General features: G+C 39.2%; 1 protein-coding gene across 1 annotated transcript; it reads right to left on the reverse strand.

The window, feature by feature from the left end:
• Nucleotides 1-26,455, reverse strand: LOC1278655 (abl interactor 2). The gene is made up of 4 exons (XM_318274.6): nucleotides 26,296-26,455; nucleotides 26,066-26,232; nucleotides 21,034-21,836; nucleotides 1-886 (listed from the first exon to the last, which is right to left on the reverse strand). The coding sequence occupies exons 2-4, from the start codon at nucleotides 26,179-26,181 to the stop codon at nucleotides 474-476; spliced, it is 1,332 nt and encodes a 443-aa protein (XP_318274.4). The 5' UTR covers nucleotides 26,182-26,232; nucleotides 26,296-26,455; the 3' UTR covers nucleotides 1-473.
• Between the last annotated feature and the right edge of the window lie 1,252 nt (nucleotides 26,456-27,707).

Consider the following 27,707-nt stretch of genomic DNA (forward strand, 5'->3'; position numbering starts at 1 on the left):
TAGTTTCTCAAATTTTGTTTTATTCTCAAAATAGCATTTATTCGAATAGATGTGTTGCTTAATGCAATAGTTAATATTCATATGCAATGCTTTATATACGATGATGAAATAATTTGAAGTAAAATAACTAGCAAACCATATTTTTCTCTTTTTTTTGTTATTGAATGAGTTTGAATGAATCTTTCAGATATTAAGCAACGTTATTCATAACTTACAAAGCCGTTGTTCGGTTTACATAAAGCCATCTTGTTTACAATAGAAAAATTATACGTAAGCATACAACCGCATACTCGGGACGGCCCATACATATATATTACAGAAACATATATATTAGGCCTACCCGAGAAGGCGGTTAAATAATAACATGAAAAATGTGGTACTAACTAAAATAAAATATAAGCAATAGAAACCATATCTTAAACCGCTGTTCAAGCAAACGTTGTTTGCAGTATTTAGCTCGCAAATTTATAATTTTAAACGCAAGGTTCTACATAATTGCCCGGAAAAAGTCCGGTCACCCCGTCCATAACGCCCTCCCACCATCCATCATCATTTTTCTTAAGCACATACAACACGGAACTTTCCTGAAAACTTAGCTCGTCGTCCTTGTCGGCGTAATAATCGTAGATAGCAACCACCTTTTCAATATAATTTTTTGGGACCCAACCTGGGAGATTTTGATCATCTGGTACGATCGGTGCCACCAAGCTATTATGGGTATTACGTGGTCGACCAAAATCAGCATGATCCGATTCCTCCGGCGGTGGTGGCGGCGGTAGGGGTGGTGATTGTGACCCAGGACGAGGCATATTGCGGCTTAGTGTGTGCATACCGATGTGACTATGGTCTGGCTGTTCATGAGTGACGGTGAGTGGTGATGGGGGTGCTAAAAAAACGAGTAATTTCAATATGTTAATTATATAAATTTTGACAGTATTTTTGACAACTATTCCAAAGCAAATGAAATTTCTACTTATGACAGGCAGCTCGAAGGATGGAAATCGATGCAAATCTTAGTTATTTAGCAGTTGGACCACAAAGCTTGGGATGAGAAAGCTGGGCAATTAGTTCGTACTCGATTATTGGTTTATTCGATAAAGGAAAATTATGAACAAATAAGAATATTTAAATCCTTTATCAGGAAATCTTTTTCGTCATTTATAAAATCGGTCGTGCCGTACTAATAAAGAATATTTTTAAAAATAGTCACGAGCAACAGCTCAGCCTGATAATTTTAGAAAAATATTATGACCAAAAGAAAATCAAACGCAATAACAAAGTTACGCAGCTCTATGTACTCCGTCCATTGAAAATCCGATATTGCATACTATTTACACTTCGTTCGAGTGAATATATACCTCATGGCAAGAGAGCGATGAGAGCGGCATTTTCTCTTACTACTGTTATCACTCATTTCTTTCATTGCGATAAGCGGTTTAGTAGATGTCGTTTTCATCCTTTTTTCCCTCATTCATTCGTTCTAAAGAGAATAGCTGAGCGTTAGACGAAACGCTAAGCGGTGAGCAAAAGCCGTCAAACGTAACATTATGATGCGGCGATTCAAATGTTAAGGTTCTATCTGCTAGGTTAAATGTAAATGTACCAATAGTGATGCAATTTGTGGTAGTACCGATGGGTGTTAACGCCTAAGTGCCGATAAAGTAAGTATATAAATATTTGAACATATGGTAATTGAACCATTTTACTACTTAACAATAACAATAACAAACTAAAAAAAAATATTTTTCTTGCTGTCCATTGTAGCCATCATGATGGTATGGTTCCTATGTTTTGTGTTCTTATGATGGTGGTAGACAATGAAACCTTAAAAAAACTGTATATAACATGAATGGGACACGTTGCGGGCATTATACAGACATCGAAATACAGAGTCGAATCATATAAGGGAATAGTTCAATCACTTAGGGCAGCGGTCGGCGAACTTTTTAGACAATGGGCCAAATTTAGTAAATGATCGAAAGCCGCGGGCCAGGAGCAGGCTTTTTGATTTTCCCATCCTCCCGCGTCCCAAAAAATATTGACGATATTCTGGGGACGATACAAAAGTTTTAACGGCTGAAAAACTATCGAAGCAAATGTGTATTCAGTATTTATCAAAATGCTTTATCGACCAGTATTGTCATGTTAGATGAATTGATAACTGATTCCTTAAGAAATAGCACTTTGACAATCGTTGTACTCGTAAACAACAACAGTGTGGTATCGTCCTTCCCGTTAAAACTACAGGGGGCTTGAAATGTTCGTTTTTGCTTTCAAATACGATTGAAAATATCTCTAAAATAAACAAAAAGGAACCCATCTGATTTGTATGAAATTAAGAAAAACAAATGCAGCAAATATATTGTCGCAAGAAAAATTTATGGACCTACTAGCTGATTTACCCGTCCATACACGGGATAAAATTGATGTTTCTTTTTGATTAAAAATAGAAGAATATCCGAGGAGTACAAAAACAATGATTACAACGATTATATCCCAAAGCTTCGATTCTTCTTATCTGTCGTAATAACCGTAGGTAATTAAAATCTTCTATGGCTATTATCCGTTTGGATACCACTGAGTTTTTGGTTTACCACGGAATTTATTGAATCCATATACCATAAATAGGTACTTCCCGATATATGCTTTAGCTGACCCAGTAAACCTGGTTTTACCCAACATATAAGTTTACGATTAAGTATTATAAGTTGTTAATACAGGTATCTGAGTACACATTTATTTTTTTATGTGTTTCTTTCATTGACGTTTAATAAACAAATAATATGCTAATAATAAAATAATAATAATATAAAGCTCTAAAACAAATCTCGTGCAGTGGAGCACCGTTTATATGGGTACCTTTTATCCACCCGCTGCGCAAAGCGACGGAAGAAATCATGGCGTTCGGAGAATTTTATCATGCCATCTTTTTCCCTCCAACGGCAAATTTGTCGAGCAGCTCGTCGAGCTACCCGTCCCTGGCTCCGCTTCATACCCCTCGCCTGAGCGCGCTGTCGAAGGTTTGAATGTGTTGGTGCGTCAGACGGCCAATCGCTGTCAGCCGTCGTCCGTGCTCATTCCCTCCATAGCGCTATCTCTTTCTCGCTTATGGTCAATGCTTGCGAGCTGTTGTGGCGCCTAAAAATGCCGTTAACAAACATTGCGGCGATGAAGTTGCATTTTCACAAATCAAACCAAAAAACCGCAATGAGTTCAAACACTGCAATATAAAAATGACTAAGGAATCGCTAGTTTACGCAGGAGGGTTTGCTGTGCAACGCACTGAATTCTAATTCGCATTAACACGTTCATCCCGGCGCTGATTTTCATCAACTTTCCTTTCCACCAGCATCTAGAACGTAGGCTGGAAAGTTCACTGGCAGTCCCTGGGGCCTGCCATCGATCTGAACGTGTTAAGCATTAAACATAACTTTGTTACACTAAGCTAAGCGCAGCTGTGCCGTCTGCGCAAGGGTATGAGCGTGCGTGTGTGTGCACAACTGTCGCCAAATGTAATTTCTTCCGGAATGTTATGATCCATCGGTCAAGGAAAGGAAGGTGTTGATGAAAGGCGGAAAAACGAATTGAGGCACCTGTCAATGGTAACTGATGACCGGGAGGAGGGAGTACTGACACAAAGCTGTAGGAAGATTGAACAGTATACTTAAATTTCCAGCGGATGAGGGGGGGGGGTGGCCATAGGACCCCTACGATCATCGGTCACAGGCCCTAAAATTGTTATCGCCATGGGGGGAGGGGCGGGGGGAGTTGCAAATGGTTCTCCTGCCACGGAGCCCCAATTACCATCTTTCCGAGGGCCCTTATCGCTAACACTCTGTCCACTTGTAGACATACGGCATACTACAGACTAGAGATCTTCGGTGACCGCTTAGTCCGCCTACCGTTAGATCCACCGCTGGTTCATGACGGTGTTTTTTTTTTTTTTTTTTACTGTGGATGTGCATCCTTCCCCCTGCCTGCTGCGTATGCACCGGGCAGGAGACAGTGTGGCAGTATGCAAGTTGCACACTGGATAGGAGCGGGCCAGCGGCTCCGCCATCATTCCGCACATCTGCATGCCCGTCGTGGGTTCTAATCGCGTATGAACCGGCCGTCGTAGCAAGGGATTAGCCACCGGCTCCGGCTACGTGGTACTCAAGTCCTGAAAAGGCCGGCATGATCGCGTTGGCTATTACGCCAATAATAATAATAATAATAATAATAATAATAATAATAAAAAGAACTTAGCGTAGCAGTCCACACCCGGGTAAGAGTTTGTCTTGACTTTGTTGCTGCCGGGCTACCGCTGTAACGAGACAAATACACGGAATGCACTCGACCAAAACATGATCCTACCGATCCGACCCCATTCCAAGGCATTGCCGGTCACCCGGCGTCATGATAACTACTCCAAACCAACAAGCCACCAGATTCTGGACGGACAGGTGCAGCACCATACGCGAACCGTAATAAACAAATCCAGAATCATCTTTTGTATGAATTCAATTCAAAATGTTGTTTCCACTTGCGTCCGCTAGCTGAATTAGAAATAAATGTGCAACAAATCACACGCACGTTTGCTTAGATCGTGTGTCTTTTTGATACCCCCAACAGCAGAGCCGATCGCAAAGATGCCAATGCCAATGGTTGTGTTGTCTGTCAGGTAGCGAGATCGAAAATGCGTGGTATTTTGTAGCCGCAGCGGATGAAAATGTACGCATCAGAATCAAATAGTTTTGGGGTTTCAAAACGCACGCACACACACAAACACACAAACACGCGCGCGCAAACTCACACACACACACACACACACACACACACACACACACACACAAATACACACACACACGCGCGCGCGCGCACACACATGCATGAACGCGCGCACGCCAGCACGCACGCACACACACACGCACCCCCGAAGTCGCGCAAGCACGCACTCACCCCCCCCCCACTAGACCACCCCCCCCCCCCCCTCCCCCCCCGCATGATTATGGCTACCTTATCGGTAGATCGGTTGGTTCAGCTTTCTTGTAGCATCCTCATCCCTAGCGCCGGGCGGGGTGGGGGATCGCGACATGATAGAGTGAACGGCCACTTTCCATGCGCTGTGTGTGTGTGTGTGACGAGACCCGAAAACGCGAGACAGATTTCGGCACATTAAAAAAAATATTTTATTGCCACTATACACTGTGCTACATGATGCTTAGAAGGTCGTTGAAGCATCAAACATGTTCAAATAAAAAAAATTATTAGATTAGTGTTAGACGTTCTCCTACGCTTGTTTTAAATAGGCTTCTTCACCCTCGATTGCCACGGGCATCGAATGGTCTCATCAGCAGCGGCACGAAATAAAATAAACCATCAATACACCGATAACACTTTGAATCCCAATCCAGCTTCTCCCACAGCGTCTCAAGGTCACACACAAATTAATAAATGCTAACACCCACCAATAACAATACACAACCGCAATGCACATATATGAACCAACGCATACACCACAACAACCAATCAGCTGGCGGCGGAAAGCACGGGCAGAAGCGCCGCAAGTACAAGTAAGGCAGGGCAGGGTGAGGGAGGGAGAAGAAGCGGACGAAAAAATGGGCGCCAATTTTTTTAAATTTTTTTGACTGTTTTTTTTTTGCTCCGCCGCCATAAATAGTTCGTCCATTTCGTCAGCAGATGGCGCTAAACTTGCTCGACCCAGCGCAGGAATCGCTGAAGTCCAGCGCGGGGAACGGGCCAAAATCTGCGCTGGCCAGCGCAGATTTTGGTGCATTTTCTGCGCTGGAAACTGCTCGAATTTGCGCTGCGGGCAGCTCTTCGTTTATCTCTGCCGTTGAAAAGTAACAGTTAAATACAAATGTGACATTGAGTTCTGAAGAGGATATTTGAAAAAAAAGGTTCTAAGAGCATATTGTCATAACAAAAATCGCTCTGAATCTTACAACATTTCAAATATTCTCTTGGCAAAGCATGAAGTTAATAAAAACTAGCTACACTTTACCAAAATATTATACAATTAAAAAAACAGAAATTTGTGATTAAATTATAATTCGACTCATTATCCGTGTTTTTCGAGTATCCAGGCGAGGTCGAGTCCCGATTAGCCCGAAAAAACGGCGTTCCACTTTATATTATACATTTAAAATTGCTAGTTATTCAATAGCCCCGCTGCCATGATTACTAACGGCCTTTTTGTGGATTTAGCAAGGAAATATATACCATTTTATGTCTTTATCAAGCTACAATTTGCGCTGTTAGAACTGTCTGCGGAGTGCTAAAATTCTAAATGCTAAAACTATGGTCGAAGAAACTGCTTACCCTCACAATCTGCGCTATCGCGATTGCTAGGCCTTATGCGAGCTCGCAAACTGCTCGAATTTGTTTTGCGGGTTTTGAACGCCAGTGTAAACCGCACTTCACACCGACTGTCAACAGTGCTGTATACAACAACAACAACCATGTCCTTTGTATGGTTGGAGTTAGAAAATTGCAATTAAATTAAGTTTAGTGTAATATCTGAACATGTAGTAAAACTTAAAACCGATTCTCATATCACCATAAGGTGTGTGCAAAGTTTCGTTGAAAATTATCCAGCCATTTCGGAGGTTGCTTGCCTCAAACAACAGCCGTGACACGAGATTTATATATATATATATATAGATTTCACTATATCTAAAACTTTGTATTGCATGTATTGCGAATGCGAAAGTCAAATGCTCTCTCATCGTAAAGTCGCATGCAAAACTTTAAATAAATTTATTGTAACTAGACTTAAGTGTATCTTATCTATATAAAATTTCGTATGCGACTTCTTTCATTCCGAAAGTTTTATTGACGTGTTAAAAAACAATGTTAAAATTGCATAACGATTGCATTAAAAAATGGACAAGTTAATGGGTTTATCATGGGTTTTACTTCGGCTACACTAACAAAACGTTAACCATTCCAACTCTAACCATGGGGGCCTTCACGATTCTAGTTAGTTTTTTGTATGGAGTTTGACAGTTGGAGGCTGAAATCATGTAAACAATCCATACAAAACAACACATAAAACTAGCCTGCGATTTTCAGTCTAGAAAATTTTAGCCTAAAAGCTAGAATTAGATTCGAGTACCTGCTCGAAAACACGGTGTTGTTTACATTTATCCCAAGGTGCATTAAAGAGATCAGGTGGTGGAATCTAGAATCAACCCGCAGCGCAAATTCGAGCAGTTTCCTGCGCAGGAAATGTACCAAAGCCTGCGCTGGCCAGCGCAGATTTAGGCTGGTCTCCCGCGCGGGACTTCAGCGATTCCTGAGTAGGCCTGCGCAGGTTTAGCGCCATCTGTTGGCGAAATGGACGAACTATTTATGGCGGCGGAGCAAAAGAAACGGTCAAAAAAAATTTAAAATTATTGGCGCCCATTTTTTATGGGCAATATGCTCTATCCCTCACCCCGCCTTGGCTTACTTGCGCTTCAGCCCGTGCCTTCCGCCGCCAGCTGATTGGCTGTTGCGGTGTATGCGTTGATACTCATATGTGCATTGCGGTTGTGTATTGTTATTGGTGGGTGTTAGCATTTATTAATTTGTGTGTGACCTTGAGACGATGCGGGAGAAGCTGGATTGGGATTTGAAGTGTTATCGGTGTATTGATAGTTTATTTTATTTCGTGCCGCTGCTGATGAGACCATTCGATGCCCCTGCCAGTTGAGGGTGAAGAAGCCTATTTAAAACAAGCGTAGGAGAACGTCTAACACTAATCTAATATTTTTTTTAAATTTGAACATGTTTGATGCTTCAGCGACCTTGTAAGCATCATGTAGCACAGTGTATAGTGGCAATAAAATATTTTATTAAATGTACAGAAATCTGTCTTGAGTTTTTGGGTCGTCACACGCACACACACAGCACGGGGAAAGTGACCGTCCACTCTACCATGCCGCGATTCCCCTCCCCATCCGGCGCTAGGGATAAGGATGCGCTACAAGAAAGCTGAACCAGCCGTTCTACCGATAAGGTAGCCGTAATAGATCATGCGGGGAGGGGGGGGGGTGGTCTGGTGGGGGGATGAGGAGTGCGTGCTTGCGTTCGCGTTTTCGTGGGTACGTGCTTGCCTTCGCGCTTTCGCGGGTGCGTGCCCGCGTGTGTGTGTGTGTGTGCGTGCGTGTGGAAACTCCAAAACTATTTGATTCTGATGCGTACATTTTCATCCGCTGCGGCTACAAAGTCCATGCATTTTCGATTTCGCTACCTGAGCGACAACACAACTATCGGATTGGCACCACGATCTTTGCGATCGGTTCTGCTGTTGGGGGTGTTAAAAAGAAACACTATCGAAGCAAACGTGCGTGTGATATGTTGCACATTTCTTTCCAATTAAGCTAGCGGACGCAAGTGGAAACAAAACTTGAATTGAATTCATACAAGAGAGGATTCTGGATTTGTTTTTTTACGGTGCGCGTATGGCCTTGATCTGTCCATCCAGAATCTGATGGCTTGTTGGTTTGGAGTCGTTATAATGACGCCGATTGACCGGCAATGCCTTGGAATGCGTTCGGATCGGTAGGTTCATGTTTTGGTCGAGTGTATTCCGTGCATTTGTCGCGCCGTAGCGGTAGATCCTGCAGCAACAAAGTCAAGACAAACTCTTTCCCAGGTGTGGACTGTCATGCTAAGATCTTCTTATTGTTGGCGTAATAACCTACGCGATCATGCCGACCTTTTCATGACTTGAATAGCACGAAGCTGGATAATCAGCCCTTCTACGGCGGACGGTTCATACGCGTCTAGAACCCACGACGGGCATCCTGTAAAGATGTGCGGAATGATGCCGGTGTCGCGGCCCCGATGCATACGCTGCAGGCAGGGGGAAGGATGCACCTCCATAATAAAAAAAAAACACCGTCATGAACCAGCGGCGGATCTAACGGTAGGCGGACTAGGCGGTCGCCGAAGATCTCTAGTCTGTAGTATGCCGTATGTCTACAAGTGGACAGAGTATTAACGACAAGGGCCCCCGGAAAGATGGTTGTTGGGCCCGGGGCTGGAGAACCATTTTCCCTCCCCCCCTCCCACCCCCCTCATGCCAGCAATAGTTTTAGGGCCTGTGACCGATGATCGTAGGGGTCCCATGGCCGAAGCCCCCCCCCCCTCCCTCCCTCCGACAGCAATTTAAGTATACTGTTCAATCCCTCAACAGCTGTGTGCCAGTACCTCCTCCTCCTGGTCATTAGTTACCATTTACAGGGGCCTCAAATCGTCTTTCCGTCTAGGGCCCCCGATTTCCCTACTCCGCCACTGTCATGAACACCTTCCTTTCTTTGACCGATGGATCATAACATTCCGGAAGAAAATACATTTGGCGACAGTTTTGCATACACACGCACACTCACAACCATGCGCAGGATGCTCAGCATATCTGTGTAATCTACACCATAAGAAAGCAAAAGCATAGGGTAACAAAGTTATGCTTAATGCTTACCACGTTCAGTTCGATGGCAGGCCCCAGGGACTGCCAGTGAACTTTCCAGTACACCGGTTTCCCAATCATCTTGCGTTCTAGATGCCGGCAGAACATAAAGTTGATGAAAATTAGCGCCGGGCTAAACGTGTTAATGCGAATTAGGGTTCTGCGCGTTGCACCTTAAACCCTTCAGCGTGAGCTAGCGATTCCTTAGTCATTTTTACATTGCAGCGTTTGAACTCATTGCGCTTTTTTGATTTGTGAAAATTCAACTTCATCGCCGCAATGTTTGTTAACGGCATTTTTAGGCGCCACAACAGCTCGCGAGCATTGACCATACGCGAGAAAGAGATGGCGCTATGGAGGGAAAAAGCACGGACGACGGTTGACAGCGATTGGCCGTCTGACGCACCAACACATCCAAACCTTCGACAGCGCGCTCAGGCGAGGGGTATGAGCAAGGATAATGTATTTAGAAGGTTGATTTTTATCGCTTTTGCTGGGCGACATTGTGGGGGACAGCTGTCACTCTCTGCATACAAATTTCATTACCCCGCACCAGCCTTCCCCGATTTTTATACCGGAGCCCCCGGAAGAGAAATGTCAAGTCGAGAAATGTCATTTTGCTCTGAACAACTTCACCTTGTCATTTATAACACCTTGGGTATGAGGCGGAGCCAGGGACGGGTAGCTCGACGAGCTGCTCGACAAATTTGCCGTTGGAGAGAAAAGGAAGGCATGATAAAATTCTCCGAACGCCTTGATTTCTTCCGTAGCTTTGCGCAGCGGGAAAGTGTATATAGTCCAGGTGGTCTCATAACACGAACGAGTGAAGACTTTTGCTCCAACGAGCTTTCTGGAGGCTTGACGAATACTCTTCATTCAGACTTTTACAATCTTCATTCAGAAGCAGAAGCGATAAAAATCAGCCTTCTAAATTCATACACCTTGAGATAAGCCCACCTGTACATTATACTCAATTAGATAGCTGCTCGAAAACTGCTATACAATGCAAACAGCTGACAGGCTGAAATTTCAGCCTGCGAAATTCAAACGGAAAGCGCCCCAAACCTAAATTAAACGGTAGGCTGTCTTTGCGCTCAAGTTTCGTGTTCTTGGAATTGATGAGATTGGTTTTTTCTTACTAAGTTCGAGTTCTGCACCTTCCAACCATGCAATAAAGAAGAAAAATAATTAAAATCGGTCGCGAGGCGACGCTGCGATCGCGATGAATGCGAACGCCCACTATTTTACAGGTCAAACGCAAAACCGGACACTTAGATTTCGTGTGAAATTCATCCATTGTTAGTATGAAAACACATGTTTGGATACTTTGCAACATCGACCCGGTTTTTTATTCTTTTTGTGACCATCATACGTGACAGACCATAGTATGATTTGATAATATTGTGACATATTTGTGCAAAATGCCTCACCTGCCTTTACACGTACGACATATTATAATAAACCACTATACAGTCGTTGCCACCAAATTTTGGCTCTAAGGCATCAATTTTTGACAGTGCGCATGAATTTTTGACTCTAACGCACCTATTTTTGTCTGTAAGTCATCAATTTTTGACTCTTGTAGGAATAATGACAATTTTACAAGGTATTTAAGCAGATTTTTAACAATTGTTATTCCACAACTCATAAAAAATACAAAAACTGTGTAAATTGATTGTTTCTTGAGAAAAAATGATGAAATTTTAGAATTTCTAAAGCTTTTGTTTACAGCTGAAAATACGTGCCAATTTTTTTCACTCCATTGAAACTGCCAAAATTGGCAAAACAATTGTTTTATTTTAAATTGTATCAATAAAATTATTCACTGTGTAATATCCTGGAGATTTGACCCCTGATAAGACCATAGTGCCCAATATGCCGGATCAGAATATGACCATCACCGTGACAACTGTGCGATAATCTGAATGTCAAAATAAAGATCATTCGTTTACGGATCGTTGTACTGACAACACCTTCAGCCTTCGGTTTATTCTTCTGCCTTGCGTATTTGTCCTTTTGTGATACGTTCAACGTTAAATTCAAACTTGTAAAATTCGAGGTTTACATCTCAGAAGTGGGATACGTCTTATCGCCTGCACCTGCTTTTCTGTCCAATCCAGCACGGCACAAGATTGTGTATCAAAGAGTTTGTGTGTTTGTGTGTGAGACGACGCTACCATCTGCCATCACGATGCGCAAAAACGAGAAGCTTCTGTGTGTGCTTGCCGGTATAGGCAGCAAATTCGATGATTAGGCATGATTTGCCTCATGGGTAGATGGCCAGATTCACCAGCCGCAACGATCTCGATCCCTGCAACCGCATAGACACCAGCCATCCAGCATTAGCATTTTGTGTGGCCGCCATCTTGTTCATGTTGCACGACAATGACGACGCCGCCATTTAGTATGAATACGGCCGCTGGCTATTCTTTCATCATCGCTCATATTTGGAATACTGGAAAAGCTTCGCGCATCACTTCTGTTATTGCATGTGCACCGAATGCCGTGTTGTCATCGCCTCCGATTCATCGTGTGTATTGCCTTCCGCCACTTTATGGATTGACCACGCTACCACCCTCTACCGCCGCGTCATGTTCGAGTGCTGTGGCATCGGTTGTAGCCTACTGAGCTGTTGAACAACAATCATCGTGGTGTCGTTCAGTATTCAGGTTCATCCTGATCGACATTGTCCTTATGCTTGGCTGTAACTTCTGTAAACGCCAGCAAGACTTCTGGAGGAGATGCCGATCAGCGGCAGCAGTACTTACACCCGCTATGAGATTGATTCAACCGCACGCATCACATGACGACATCATTCAGGATCAGTTCTTTTCGATATCAGCATCGTCCTCATGCTTGGCTGTAACTTCCGTAAACTTCAGCAAGACTTCCGGAGGAGATGTTGGTCAGAAAAGCAGCTGTGATTGAAATTGACACCCACCTTGAAATTGACCCAACTTTACGCATCATATGACGACATCATTCCGGATCAACACCTTTCGATATCATCATCGTCCTTATGCTTGGCTGTAACTTCCGTAAACTTCAGCAAGACTTCCGGAGGAGATGTTGGTCAGAAAAGCAGTTGTGATTGAAAGTATGTGAGTTATTCTCATGCCAGCTCTGTTCAATAAGTATTGAAGATTTCTTCAGTAAAGCCGCTCAAATTGAGGTCAATTTGTTTGTCAGGATAGCCGAGCTGTAATATCTTGGAGATTTGACCCCTGATAAGACCATAGTGCCCAATATGCCGGATCAGAATATGACCATCACCGTGACAACTGTGCGATAAGCTGAATGTCAAAATAAAGATCATTCGTTTACGGATCGTTGTACTGACACTGAGCCTTCGGTTTATTCTTCTGCCTTGCGTATTTGTCCTTTTGTGATACGTTCAACGTTAAATTCAAACTAGTAAAATTCGAGGTTTACAACTGTTTAACTAAATTTCACTCATTTCAGAACACACAGTTTCAGAAATTACATAAAATTTTGTAAATAAAGCGATTGACTCACAGTCAAAAATTGATGCCTTCGAGGCAAAAATTGATGCACTCTGTCAAAAATTGATGCCTTCGAGGCAAAAATCGTGAAACGCTGTCAAAAATTGGTGCCTTCGAGACAAAAATAAATGAGTTAGAGTCAAAATTTAGCGGCAACGACTGTAAAAGTGGCAAAACTGTGCGAAATATATCAGACCTTTTGAATGTTAGTAAATCTACGGTCTTTGACGTCATTAAACGGTATAAAAATACCAAATGTGTGGGGAAAAAAACTAAGAGATTTTTCATCGCAGTGTAAAATAAAAGCAAGGTATGGCAGAATGATCCTCAAAACGATAAAAGCTATACCTTTTAGTACCGCTGTAGACCTTCAAAAACAAAATAAAGATGTTTGTAAAGTTGATGTCAGTGCTCAAACGATTAGAAATGATTTACATCGTTACAATTTGCATGCAAGAGTTTTGCGAAAGAAGCCATTTATGGGGCCCTTTCCGTTTGAAATTCGTAGGCTGAAATTTCAGCCTGTCAGCTGTTTGCATTGTATAGCAGTTTTCGAGCAGCTATCTAATTGTAAAATATACAGGTGGGCTTATCCCAAGGTGTATAATTTAGAAGGCTGATTTTTATCGCTTCTGCTTATGAATGAAGATTGTAAGAGTGTTTTGAGTATTCGTCAAGCCTCCAGAAAGCTCGTTGGAGCAAAAGTTTTCACTCGTTCTGTCAAAAATTGATGTTCAAAATTGGTTTTGAAAAAATGCTATGAGACCACCTGGACTACATACACTTTGATTCCAGATTCCACCACCTGATCTCTTTAATGCACCTTGGGATAAATGTAAACAAACCTGTGTTTTCGAGCAGGTACTCGAATCTAATTCTAGCTTTTAGGCTAAAATTTTCTAGACTGAAAATCACAGGCTAGTTTTTTGTGTGGTTTTGTATGGATTGTTTACATGATTTCAGCCTCCAACTGTCAAACTCCATACAAAAAACTAACTAGAATCGTGAAGGCCCCCTATATCAGAGAAAAACCGACAGTTACGATTGAAATTCGCCAAAGCTTTTATCGGCAACGATGAAGAGTTTTAGTCAAAGGTGAGTAATATTAGATGCACTATAACGTTTCTTTTTATAATCAATTTGGTTCCTGTAGGTTATTTTTACTGATGAGACGAAAATAAACCTTTTTAGGTCGGATGGGAAAAGATATGTATGGCGGTAGAAAAAAGATGCGTTCCAAGGGAATAGTATAGTTAAAACAGTAACATTTGGAGGAGGTTCTATGATGGTATGGGGCTGTATGTCATCTCAAGGTACCGGAAAGCTTCATGTAATTCAGGGAATAATGGATAAACACTATTATGTGGATATGCTGAAACAAAATGTGAAAGACAGTGTGGAGAAACTTGGAATTTCCCATGACTTTGCATTTTACCAGGACAACGACCCTAAACACAAATCATGGATCGCACGAATGTGGTTGTCATATAATTGTCCAAAAATCATGCAAACACCACCACAATCCACAATGGGCAGTTTAGAACAAATTGCGGGATAAAATTATTTTTGCAGAAATTGTTAGTTTTTATCGTTTGTAGTGAAGTATTATGATAGTAAATAACATTTTATATGTAGTTCGCATCCATATCACCAGGTGGCGCTACATAAAATAGTGTTTTAAGGGATCTTTGCTTAGTTTTATTCATTTTGTGTGTTTTTATTCTTGTGTTTGTTGTTTCTATTAGTATAAACCATATTAAAATATACTGTAATGTTCCATAATATATGAATAAAACATAATAATTTTGAATAAGATAATATTTTCTGCTTTATATAGGACAATTGTAGCTAATTCTCATCACTTTTACTCACAGGTAGTACAAATATTAAAAATGTACATACACAACCTAGGTGAATGCTATTACAAGCTCCTAACGTCTAGTTCACATTTCTAAAGACATGAATGAAGGCATTTAAAAATTTAGATAGAGCAGGTACATTGAAATAAACTAGTTCCCAGATTCGTAATGAAAAGCGGCACATATTGTTTGTCTTTGAAGGTTAAAATTTTAAATCTGTTATTTAACAAAAATAATACTCCGTCTATAATCTGGAGTAGGACCAAAAGGTATTTGGTTCTGTTTTGCTCCATTATATTTAATAATAAAGTTAGGTTAGAATAGAAATTTACATATTAGATAAGCACATGAGCTGAAACTAACATACACAGCTTCGTAATGGAAATGAAAGTTGATCAAAAGCACGTAGAATATATTTTTGTGGAATACACGAAATACGCTACACTAGGCATCTATGGAGCCACCTAGTTACGCTTGTGTCTGTTTTTAGAAAAAGTTGATGTGGAAAAACTTCAATAAAATTCGCGTTCGCAAACTTTCGCAGAATATTTCTTCACAGATTGATAGTATATATATTACACTATAATGTGACATATATGAGACAACGCCACTCAACGCCACTTTCATAATGGCATCAAGTCAAAATTAAAAATGATGAAAATTTTCAGGATGTTTCTTTAGTTATTATCGTATATTTTTGAATAAAATATACTTAACTCAAAAGCTTTTATGTATTTATGGAGCTGACTAAATATCCATTGTAAAATGGCTAAACTAATCAAAATCGGTTCATATTTGAAAAAGTTACAAAGATTCAAAGTTTACCAAAAAAGTGACGATTTTTCTGCGTTTTTTTTAACAAGTCTCGAATTTGAGAGGTCTTTTCTAGAGAACCAGAAAAGATAAAGAGCTCATATTTGGTATTTTTCTTAGTTTACCCCTTAGTATTAAAACCTATTATTTGGAATTGCGCTATTACAAAGTTGATTTTTTGAATTTCATCCCGGCAAATGCCCATTGTGCAATCGCCGGATTTAACCGTCATGTGTACAACCGCCTACCCGAGTAAGTTTCGCATCTTTATTCCAAAATAACTTAGGATTAAAAAATCGTATTGACATCAAACTTTTTAAAATACCTCAGAAAAGATGTTTTCTACCCAAGAGCAAAAAATAAAAAATATCAAAAATGTTTAAATATTTTTTTAAATTATTTAAGTTTATATACTCTTTACATGTACAACCGCCTACCCGGGTAGGCCATACATTTTGTATGGAGCAATGATGTTTTTCGTGGTTAAAAACGTATATATTTTGAATTACTTGTTAGATTTGAATGAAAATTGTCTTATATGATCACAATAATGTATTATAACACATCGTTGTAAAATTAGAATTTTAAAACTCCTATCAATATTTTTTTCAATAAAAAATGTGCTGTAACTCCAACACCCCAACCGGCCTTGCCGCATGTTTTGAGAGGAAGCTTATGTCTTTTTCTTTTCTTTCAAATATTGTATTACAGTTGTGTACAGTTAAATTTTATTGCTTGTTGTGTAACAATTAATTGAAATTAACACTGAAACACCTCTTTTAAAATGATACCAACCACTACAAGCAAACGAAATAGAATTGGCTGAAAGTTAACACACACATTCATACTTTTGTCATAGTGATAGTATAGTCATAGTATTCGGCAGTATAGATACTCTGGACTAACGTTTCAATAGGGACGGCATTGTATGATAGCCTAAAAAACGAATCTATCTTCTCGCAAGTGTAGAAGCTAACACCCGTTGTGATTGTGTGATTGTTGAAAAAAGTTCAAAACTGATCGATTTTTTTATAGATTCCTTTCAACATTATGTACTCAGCTAATTATGGATCTTCCCGTATGAAACTTGATTGAAAATGATTTTTTGGTGCAATCTGTTATAACCGGCTCCGGAGCCGTGAGTGCGGAGTCGTTGGTGCGGAGCCGGTTTCGGAGCAGCTGGAGCGGAGTCAGCTTCGGAGCCGTGGGTGCGGAGCCGGCTCCGTTTTGTTGTGGAGGAGGTTCCGAAGTTGTCGGAGCCGGTTTTTCATAAAACATGATGAGCATATTTTATAGATCGTCAACATATATTATACAACAAGCAAAACAATTGAAAAATGTATATGACTTTTGAAAGAAACGTAGATAAAACTTAGAAAAAGACTAATCATCCACTTGAAACATGCGGCCTGGCCAGCTATGGTGGTGGAGTTAGAACATATTTTTAATTGAATAGGATTTTTAAAATTCTAATTTTACTACGATATGTTATGAAACATCTGACAGTTTTCATTCAAATCTAACAAGTAATTCAAAATATATACGCTTTTAACCACGAAAAACATCATTGCTCCATACAAAATGTATGGCCTACCCGGGTAGGCGGTTGTACGATTACGTAAGGTTTTTTGGTCGTACACAAGACGGTTAAATGTCATTGAACATCTTTGGGCTAATTTGAAAAAAACGAGTGGCACAACATCGTGTCACTAATAAAAGCAGCTCGAAGCAGTTGTGCGTAAAGAATGGGATCAAATAGGACCAGATTTATGTAAAAATTTGGTCGAAAGTATGCCACGACGTCTTCAGGCAGTAATTGAAGCCAACGGAAATGCTACTAAATATTAATAAGTTCTTCTTGTAATAAAAACATCATGAACTTCACACGAAATCTAAGTGTACGGTTTTGCGTTTGACCTGTAAAATAGTGGGCGTGCGCATTCATCGCGATCGCAGCGTCACCTCGCGATCGATTTTAATTATTTTTCTTTTTCTTTGCATGGTTGGAAGGTGCAGAAGTCAAACCTATTAAGAAAATAACAACTTTATCAATTCCAAGAACACGAAACTTGAGCGCAAAGACAGACTACCGTTTAATCTAGGTTTGTCCGGTTTTCCGATGGAGGCACTGTATGATTCGAACCCCTATAACCTATATCTTATCGATGCCACATTTTGATCGATGTCGGCAGTAGTTTCGAAAATCAGGGAATGAGTGGATTAGCAATGCCGTATCAGGCCACTTTAGTAAAATCATTTATCATGAGTTTTTTTTATGAAAGTGAGTGGTTTATGAGTCCCTTTCATTCCGTCACTTCATTTTTAATTTGAACGGGTTCCAGATTGACAGGTATCCCACATATGTATCTGAAATCCTATGGAACTTAAGACAATAATACTTATGCTATAAACTCATAATATTGTTGTGATGAGTTTACGAAAAGTAAAAATCGATATTTAACAAAAGTAGTTTTTCTTATTTCACTTTAAAGATTTAATTCCGTCAATTTAACGGGTTCCGTAAACCTAGAGGAGTTAATGTGTAATCGTCAGATTGTTTTTCATGAATAATACGTTAAAATATTGACGTCAAAATAACAGTGTAAAGTAGTGTAACCAATAAGATACAGATCATAATTCTTCACAGGTCTATTTTCCACACTTTCCCCTACTTGTAAATTATGGAATTAATTTTAGTGCACTGCAAACAAATTTTCAAAGTCCGCTTGTTAACTATTCCCTAGCTTATCATACAAGGTTTTCCATTCCAATCAACTGTTTACCATCTGTAAGCAACGTTCGATTTGCAAAACACGATTGTCTACCACTTATAAACAAGTAATGTCGTTTATGGAACACCGTTCATATCAATTTCACAATTGTCGTCTTCGATATCACATGTCAGATGAAGCAAGATTTGTTTTGGTTTTGGGGCGGTGCTTATATCAACCGATTTGTAATTTTGTTTGTTTGTTTTTTTCTCGGGTATTAATTTTCTCGTTAAATAGAAAATATTACAGTCTGTTCCAGAGAACCGCGCTTCTCGACTTATGCGGATTCGGAGATTCGCGATTTTCTAAATTTGACAGATCAAACGTCAAATAACTACAATTTGTTTCAAGAATTGTCCAATGCAGTATAAAAAGCATTTTTGCTAATAAATTTAATCCTCTTATAAGCTCTTAGAAAAATCAGCCGTACCGGAGAACTCGTTCGTTCCTGAGAACGTTTGCCGCGACGTTCATTTTCACTCATTTCATAGCCCTCTAGAACAACAATTATAAAACCGTATAGATTTTGTACAAGCCAACCTAGTAGTACAACCCTGTCCACTCATAAGCGACGAATGTTTCTCGACGAACGAGTTTGCCGGTACGGCTGAATATCAGAATGTTGCTGCACGAATAGTATCAAATAAATGATAAAGTGTATAAAAGTACTCAATAAAATAAAAATACCGGGCAATCAATCGTACTTTGGGTAATAAGCGCCCTATTCGACATACAGTCTGTTCCCGAGTTACGCGGTTCTCGACTTACGCGGATTTGGAGATACGCGCTTTTCTAAATTTGACAGATTATATGTCAAATCAGTACAACTTGCTTCAAGTTCGGTAAAAATTGCATTTTTGCTAACAAATTGAAACCGCTTAAAAACCAGAAATATTAGAATTTTCTGCACGAATCATATCAAATAAATCATAAAGTGTATAAAAGTACTAAATTAAATAAAAAACTTAAAGTAATCAATAGTATTTTATTCAAAAAATATGAAATTCGACTTACGCGGATATTCGAGTTAAGCGGATATTCGAGTTAAGAGGATATTCGAGTTACGCGGATTCGCCGGGAACGCAGAAACCGCGTAACTCGGGAACAGACTGTACGCTGATATTCGAGTAACGCGGATTTCTCGGGAACATATTGTACGATGGAACCCCTCATAACGAGAACCCCTTATAACGAGTTTTTCGCATAACGAGCAAATGCTCTTCAAATATCCCACTTAAGAAGTAAAATCTTACGTAACGAGCAATTTCATGTTTATTAACCATAAGAAATTTTGATCATTTAGTGAGTTTCAATATTAAGAATCGTTATATATCAAGCTACAGTAGAACGTTGATTATCCGGGGATGGATTAACCGTGCGCATAAATGTGACAGCTATTCAAACATAAGGCGAAAATTTGCAGTGATAGTCAAGTGGGCACCCAGTTTTTTGTGCAGCTCTGTAGTGTCTAGTGGTATTTTTAAAATTCAATTTTGTTCATGAACAGTTGTTAAACCTATAGCCTATAGTTGATTAAAATAATATTCTACTAACGATTAATCGATTAATTCAAAGTGAATGAATCATAAAACTAGTGAATTTTATATTTTTCTATGAATTTGACATTTCTTGGACGATCATCCGTGCAAATCGAATAACCGGCAACCGTCCGGTTCCGAGCTGTCCGGATAATCGACGTTCTACTGTATATCTTCTCTATCTCTAAATCTATCTATATATATATATATATATATATATATATTGATACAGGGTTTTACAAGTCAGAATAGAATGTCAGCAAAACAATTTCAGAAGCTCAAGATTCACTTTAGCTGTCAAACGTTGTTGTTTCACCGCACCGATGCTATTTTCAATAGCGCAAATTGATTTTTAAATCGCTCAAGTTGTTTTTTTAGAGGCCTTTCGCATCGTTTTGCAAATTCAAACACGAATTTTGAGATTATTTGTATACAAATCAATTATTTAGTGCATTTCTAGCGTTATATTTATGAAACATTACGTATTTATGGTAAAAATGGCGATTTTCTGTGCAAAAAGCTACATAAACATTGTACATGTTTACATACGCAAGTGCTCGTAGCTTTTTGCACGGAAACACTCATTTTTTACAATAAATACGTAATGTTTCATAAATATAACGCTAGAAATGCACTAAATAATTGATTTGTATACAAATAATCTCAAAATTCGTGTTTGAATTTGCAAAACGATGCGAAAGGCCTCTAAAAAAACAACTCGAGTGATTTAAAAATCAATTTGCGCTATTGAAAATAGCATCGGTGCGGTGAAACAACAACGTGTGACAGCTAAAGTGAATCTTGAGCTTCTGAAATTGTTTTGCTGACATTCTATTCTGACTTGTAAAACCCTGTAAGGAACTCGTGGCAACCGAAAATCGATGGTTTATACGAAAAAGGAAATGAAAAATATGTCATTCTTGTTAATTTATATCCCACTCTCTCTGCCTACGCGACTAATAAATGGAAACGCAAAACAAAAACACTGCTAGTGTCTCACCCAGGTAAATCACTGAATGGGTTAAAACAATGCACTCATGTTTTAATTATTCACAAAACCTTAAATTCATTGAAAATAAAAATGATACTTACGCGGCATACTGTTACGCTCCTCAAAAGTTGATTGATGCTGCATGACAGGTCCAGACTGCATAGGATGTACCATGCCGATTTGCGGCGGATGGTGCATTACCACCTGACTTGGGGGCATTGGCATTGGTAGAGCACTATAGCCTGGGCCCCGTTCAACTCCACCGACGCTGGACGTTCGTCGCGGATGGCCAACCGGATAGTTGGGCGCATAATGCGAGGGTACTTGAGGAGGCACAACGACTGGTGGTGTCCGGTACTCGCGTGATGCCTTCCCTAGAGTTCCAGTGTTACTAACGGGCTTACCTAGAGTGCCCGTATGTCCAGTACTGCGTGCCATCTGAGGCGGTGTCGGTGGCTTGGTAGTCGGTGGTGGTCCAACTGACACATTTTGAGGAATGGTAGACTGTATAGTGCCCTGACTGGAGATGCGATGCTTCTTTTGGTTATTGTTGGTTAGCGAAATGCCGTGACCAACGTCGTCTAGAAGCGAATAATCGATAGGTTTACGAACATACTTAATCGGCTTTTCTGGATTGAGTGGTGCAACAATTTTGTATTGCCTCGAACTGATCTTATTCGCGGTCAGCACACCGATCTCACGTCGTGCCACCTTTTCCTTGTGTATCATGACAGTTTGTGAAATATGATTCATCTGTGATTCCATTTCTGCCATTTGCGTAGTCTGCAGATCCATCAGCTGCAGAAAATTGAAAGCCAGAGTGTTTATTTGGTAGGCGACGCTTGCCAACGATTGTGTAGTATAATTCTTCGTTTCTTCCAGGGAAGCCTTCTTGTTGTCTGAGCTGTAGAAAAAATATAATATGAAATCATTCTATGTTCCAAAACTCAAACTCTATTACAACAACTAAGACTACGACTGCAAACATTTGTAATACAATTTGTGAAGTGAGAAGTGAAATTTCTCGATTATGAATCTTATAGGGACCTATTGTTTTGAGAGATATTCATCATAGGAAAAATAAACCAACGTGTTGTTATGGAGTTTACGTGTACCATGAAGAGATGGCCTCCTTTGACCACTAATATAATATTTCATAAATTGTCATTAAAACATACGCCTTTGAGTATATGGGACTGTCAAATCGCATATCCCAGCAAGACAGTCGTGTGTTTTCTGTCTCTCAACACAGTCGGGCTTAGCACCATTTTTCGATCAAAAAAATTCGATCGTTCGGGCTGTAATGTTGGTATCATTTGACACTCATTTCGCCGCCAAGGTTTACTGTTTTTTTTTAACTAGTATAACTGGTAAAAAACTATAATCAAGGCTAATGTTTTTGAAAAACGTTATGTAAAACCAAGTTGATAAAAGTTTTGGTCCTTATTAAATGTTTTGGGTGAAAACAAATTATTTATTATTTTAAAAAATATTTTGTCTACAATTAATACTGAACTCGATGTCAGCGCCTACACGCGTGGTCCAAAACAAAATCATGAAAAAGTCTGCGCCACGTTTACCGAGCCGAACCGAATATGTGTGTTCGTCAAATATGTGTGCGTATCAGGTATGTAGTTAGTTTTTGCTACGAGGGGACTGTCCATCGAGGGGACTGTTTAGGGTACGACGGGAAGACTTTAACCCACGACGGGCATGTTACATCGAGCAAGTTGACGAACGTACCACACGACCGCCCCAATTTAAGCGCCCGTCCCAATTTAAGCGAACGCCCTAATTTAAGCGACCGCCCCAATTTAAGCGACCACTCCAATTTAAGCGAACGCCTCAATATAACCATGCTATTATTGCTTAAATCGTCATGCCTAAGCAGAAGAAAAGATTTTATCCTAGATTTATTGTAAGATTACAAGGAAACTTTTCTAGCCCCTTGTACCCTTACCCAGAATATTTAGCCTTATCTAAAGCGATGCAGGGTTTCGAGTCAAATAATGGAATAGTTCAACCGGTTAAAGGAATGATTCAACCGGTTAATGGAAGCATTCTGTGGAGGTTTACAATCATATGCGGGACGACTATGGGCTTCGAACGACGAGATCCGTTCGCCGCGGTTGTCAGAAGGCGCTCACTTGGCGCTCAGTTTTAAAATAACGTACCATTGAGAGCCTGTAAGAAGCGCGTGAAAGAATGAGTTCTACCTGCCGGGGTCGAACGTTCCCGTTTGTATGGAGAGAAATCCGCGAGGTTTTGCGCTGCGGATTTGGAACGAATGTTGGTTTCAATGTAACGATTTGCTTTAAATTTTGCTTTAAATGATTGAAGTGAATTGAACTTAGAGGTATGAAACATTTTGAAAATGTTTTGTGATCAATTTCCAATGAAATATATTTTCATCAGTTTTGGAAAAAACATATAAAAAACATAAAATATATCGGAATATAAATAAACATACAAATATCTATAATAATATAGTTATATAAATACAATATGTATAGAGATATATATATATATATATATATATATATATATATACATATATATATATATATATATATATATATATATATATATATATATATATATATATATATATATATATATATATATATATATATATATATATATATATATATATATATATATATATATATATATATATGTATATAGTCTTTATCCGATATACGCTATCGTACGGGACCGAGCGCAATAGCGTATCTCGAGTATTCGCGTACAGCGGATTTGTATGGAAAAATAGTTTACACTACCAGTTCGAGGGTTGAAAAATATCGCCACAGAGCTTTGCATTAAAGTTTTTTGTTGTAAAACAGGTATCTTTTGCACCAATTTAATGCAAAATGCAAAAAGATGCGTACTGCGAATTCGCGTATATCGAGTATCGCGTACTGCGAATAATGGTTGTATATATATATATATATATATATGAGCCGGTCTCGTAGTACAGTCGTCAACTCGTACGACTTAACAACATGCCCGTCATGGGTTCAATCCCCTAATAGACCGCGCCGCCATACGTAGGACTGACTATCCTGCTATGGGGGGGAAATCAATTAGTCACTGAAAGCCAAGCCCACAAGTGGATACAGGCAGGCCTTGACCGACATCGGTTGTTGAGCAAAGAAAAAGATATATATATATATATATATATATATATATATATATATATATATATATATATATATATATATATATATATATATATATATATATATATATATATATATATATATATATATATATATATATATATATATATATATATATATATAAAGAAAGTGAGTAAAGCTACCTCATAATTGATAACAAATCATCCAATAATGATGTATCGAATGAAATCCAATACCAACGGCAAAAAAAATCAAAATTCAAAACATAACTATCCTTAAATCGTAGATATAAACGTCTTTAAATGCTTGACAGTTGTATATGGCCGCGGGGCCATGGGGATTCTCAACACTCATTTTCTCAAGCACTCATGAGTGCTTTTGAGAAATCCTCGTTCTCAGCGTTTGTTGAATCGGAACAAAATCGGTTTTGAGAATTTTTGAGAATCTTTGAGAAAGTTGACGATGCAGCTATCGGCTAACTGAAATATGAGCAATTGTGCTATTTGTTTTTCGGTAATCACTTTGGAAAATGTATTCAATGTTTATAATTGAAAAAAAAAATAAAAAAAATGCGATCAAAAATATATTTTCTATTTAAAGCTCCAAATAAAGCATGAGTGACTTTATCAGTTTCTCAAAGTGAGAAAAACTGACGACGGCCACGGGCTCGCGTCTGAGAACAAGATTTGAGTGCTTGAGAAACTTAAATGAGTGCTTGAGAATGTTTTCTCAGCTTGAGAAAGCCCCGTGGCCCCGCGGCCTATCATGATTCTCATTCTCTCATGAGCGTCGAACGGATTTCGGCGTTCGAAGCCGGTACTCGCCCCGATGATGACGTGTTTCAATCCACTTATAGAATTTAGCAAGCATACTGTGGAGCTGTCATCAAACGGTGGGTGCCGGTATAAATACCCCAAAACATTTTCGTTTATTCTACTTATTTATAATGTATAATTATACCTCCGAGACAGGGTTTATTTAGTTTATCATGTGTACATATGAATGCCATACAAAAACAACTTAAAATGATGTTTTTTTTAGAAAACATAATTGATATCAATTCTTTGTTTTTTACACCGATACCAACAGTCTGATTACAGCTCCACAGTATGCTTGCAAAATTCCACAATTCGGTTGCAACACTCCATTATATGATTGTAAACCTCCACAGAATGCTTGCACGATTTCACTACCGGCTTGAAACATTCTGCTATTTGATTGAACTATTCCATTATGATTCAGAACCCTGTACGTTTGATAAAGAATTTAACGGTATTTTGGCGTAACAAATTAAATGATTCGGTAAGCACTCACGGTGAAGTTTTTCAACACCAACACGGCTGCCAATTCTATCACATTAATCCCGCAAGCCGTAATCTCACCTGAAATTTATTTTTGTAAGCGCCTACCAAATCAACATTTTGTTTATCACAAACAAGCGGGCACACCGTGTTATGTTTTGTGTTGAGCTTCTGGCTTGCTAGACATTAGACTCTAGACAGTCCAAGTCTTCAAAAGAGAGAGTAAGCCTCTGAATATGCTGTTTCGAGCAAGCATTTGAACAACATAGGAGGATACATTCCCTCTCGTCAAATACAAGAAGAAGTAGCTTCTGGTTATAAGTCGATTTAACTGACTGATAAGTCGATTTTTCATTATGAATTGCTGCAATTTCAGTAATTTGTTCCAATGATATCCAGTGAAACGAAAAACTTGACACTTATTTTGCTGATTTTCAATAAAACTTGCATTACTGAAATGCATTCAGTATATTGTTTGACTGCAAAACAGTACACACAAGACATTTATGAAGAATTTCAGCAAAACTATCTATTACTGGATAGCTTACAGCAAAAAACATTACTGAAGCAAATTTGCTGTGTAATTTGAGTTCAATAAAGTTGTGTTCGGTTTTCCGATTGTGGTACTGCACATAGCTCACGCTTACTGAAGCATCGATATTAATTTCAATTTCACAATCTGTACTTACCGATAATAGGTATCCTCACAATATTCGGCAACCCGTTCCAAATTAGAAAAGCTTTCCTGTAAATTTTTACGCCCTTCTGGGATTTCGGTGCGAATTAATGTGATAAGGTCATCCATGTCAAACAGAGTTGTTGTTTGTTAGCTGGTGAATTACGTCGATACCCCTGCCTGATATATAAGATGAAAATAATTGTACGCAATTCACTGTTTGAGAAAAGTTTAGAATTTTACCAATTAGTGATTTCCAACAAGCTAGTTCCTCCAAATCTTCTCTAACTACTTGGACGCTAACAAGCAATCCACAGAAACGCAGCAAGAATCAACACGACTTCAGTGATTTTGACATAATCTATGGATGCCAACCAAGGTGTAATAAATGACAAGGTGAAGTTGTTCAGAGCAAAATGACATTTCTCGACTTGACATTTCTCTTCCGGGGGCTCCGGTATAAAAATCGGGGAGGACTGGTGCGGGGTAATGAAATTTGTATGCAGAGAGTGACAGATGTCCCCCACAATGTCGCCCAACAAAAGCGATAAAAATCAACCTTCTAAATACATTATCCTTGGATGCCAACCAAGGACCGTAAAGATATCAGGTCAAGTTATAAGCCCGTTTTGACAGCTAGGTGGAAGAAGAATCGACGAAGAAAACTGACAGTTAGTTTTCCGCTTTTGGCGAACGCTTCAAGTTCTCGAAGAAAAAATTCCATTTTAAATTACGGACTGTGTTCTAATAAACTAAAATATTCACCCAAATTGATCTCCACCAAATATTGACCATGCAAAACGTAAACAATCCATCAATACATATACAAGCGGAAAACCATCTGTCAAAATCGGAGCCCAGGGGGGGGGGGATCGCCAAAAGCGCTATAACTACACCTCATTATACATTCCACCTTGATGCCAACGTGTATCACATCCACATGAACACTTTGCGTCAAGGTCTGTGTAGAAACGAAGTCGCATATTTTTGTGCAATAGACGTGGAGCGAGACCTTCACGCGCGAAACAAAGTAGCTCAATCTCACAAACCGAGGTATCGTTCTAATAAACAGTTAAAAAAGACATAGGGTAACTGTACCAGTTTTCTGCACGCTACTGCAGCAGTTTCACAAAAACTGCTAACACATAAACATTTTTTATTATTTTTCATGAAAGTGATGTTATTCTGGTTGATATACTATCATAGCATGATACACTATTTTTTATTTGCCGGTTCAAAGCCTTTTTTTCATAAATATTCGTAAAAATGCAAACATTAATTTTGCTCCTATTTTCGGAAGGCTGTGTTCCTATTTTCGGCAGCGCAAATACGGGTCAGAAAGTGTCTTTATCAATGTAAATATGTACAAAAACTTGTTAAAAGCAATTTAAGACTCTTACTTTCTCAAGATTGGTGAGAAAAGCATTTTAAATATTAATTTTATATTGCTTATTTTGGCTCGTTTTAAGAGCCATTTCGATGCTACGTTAAAAAAGAGTAGCCATTGAAGAAAATTGACAGTTTGATGGTTATAGCGTACGATGCGAACTGGCTTACAAATATTTATTTTTCTTTTAAGTTAGTGCATGTTTTGTCGTAAAATTGGTGATATTTGGTACAAGAAAGGTCATATTATGTGTCGATATACGCATTGT

The sequence above is a fragment of the Anopheles gambiae genome, chromosome X, assembly GCF_943734735.2.
Source record: "Anopheles gambiae chromosome X, idAnoGambNW_F1_1, whole genome shotgun sequence".
NCBI lineage: Eukaryota > Metazoa > Arthropoda > Insecta > Diptera > Culicidae > Anopheles > Anopheles gambiae.

Coding starts and splice junctions, on each gene's coding strand:
- LOC1278655 (XM_318274.6), bottom strand. CDS start 26,181: ATGGATGACCTTATCACATTAATTCGCACCGAAATCCCAGAAGGGCGT. Junction 21,837..26,065: donor TGTGAGGATACCTATTATCG/GTAAGTACAGAT, acceptor TTTTTTCTACAG/CTCAGACAACAAGAAGGCTT. Junction 887..21,033: donor GGAGCGTAACAGTATGCCGC/GTAAGTATCATT, acceptor TCGTTTTTTTAG/CACCCCCATCACCACTCACC.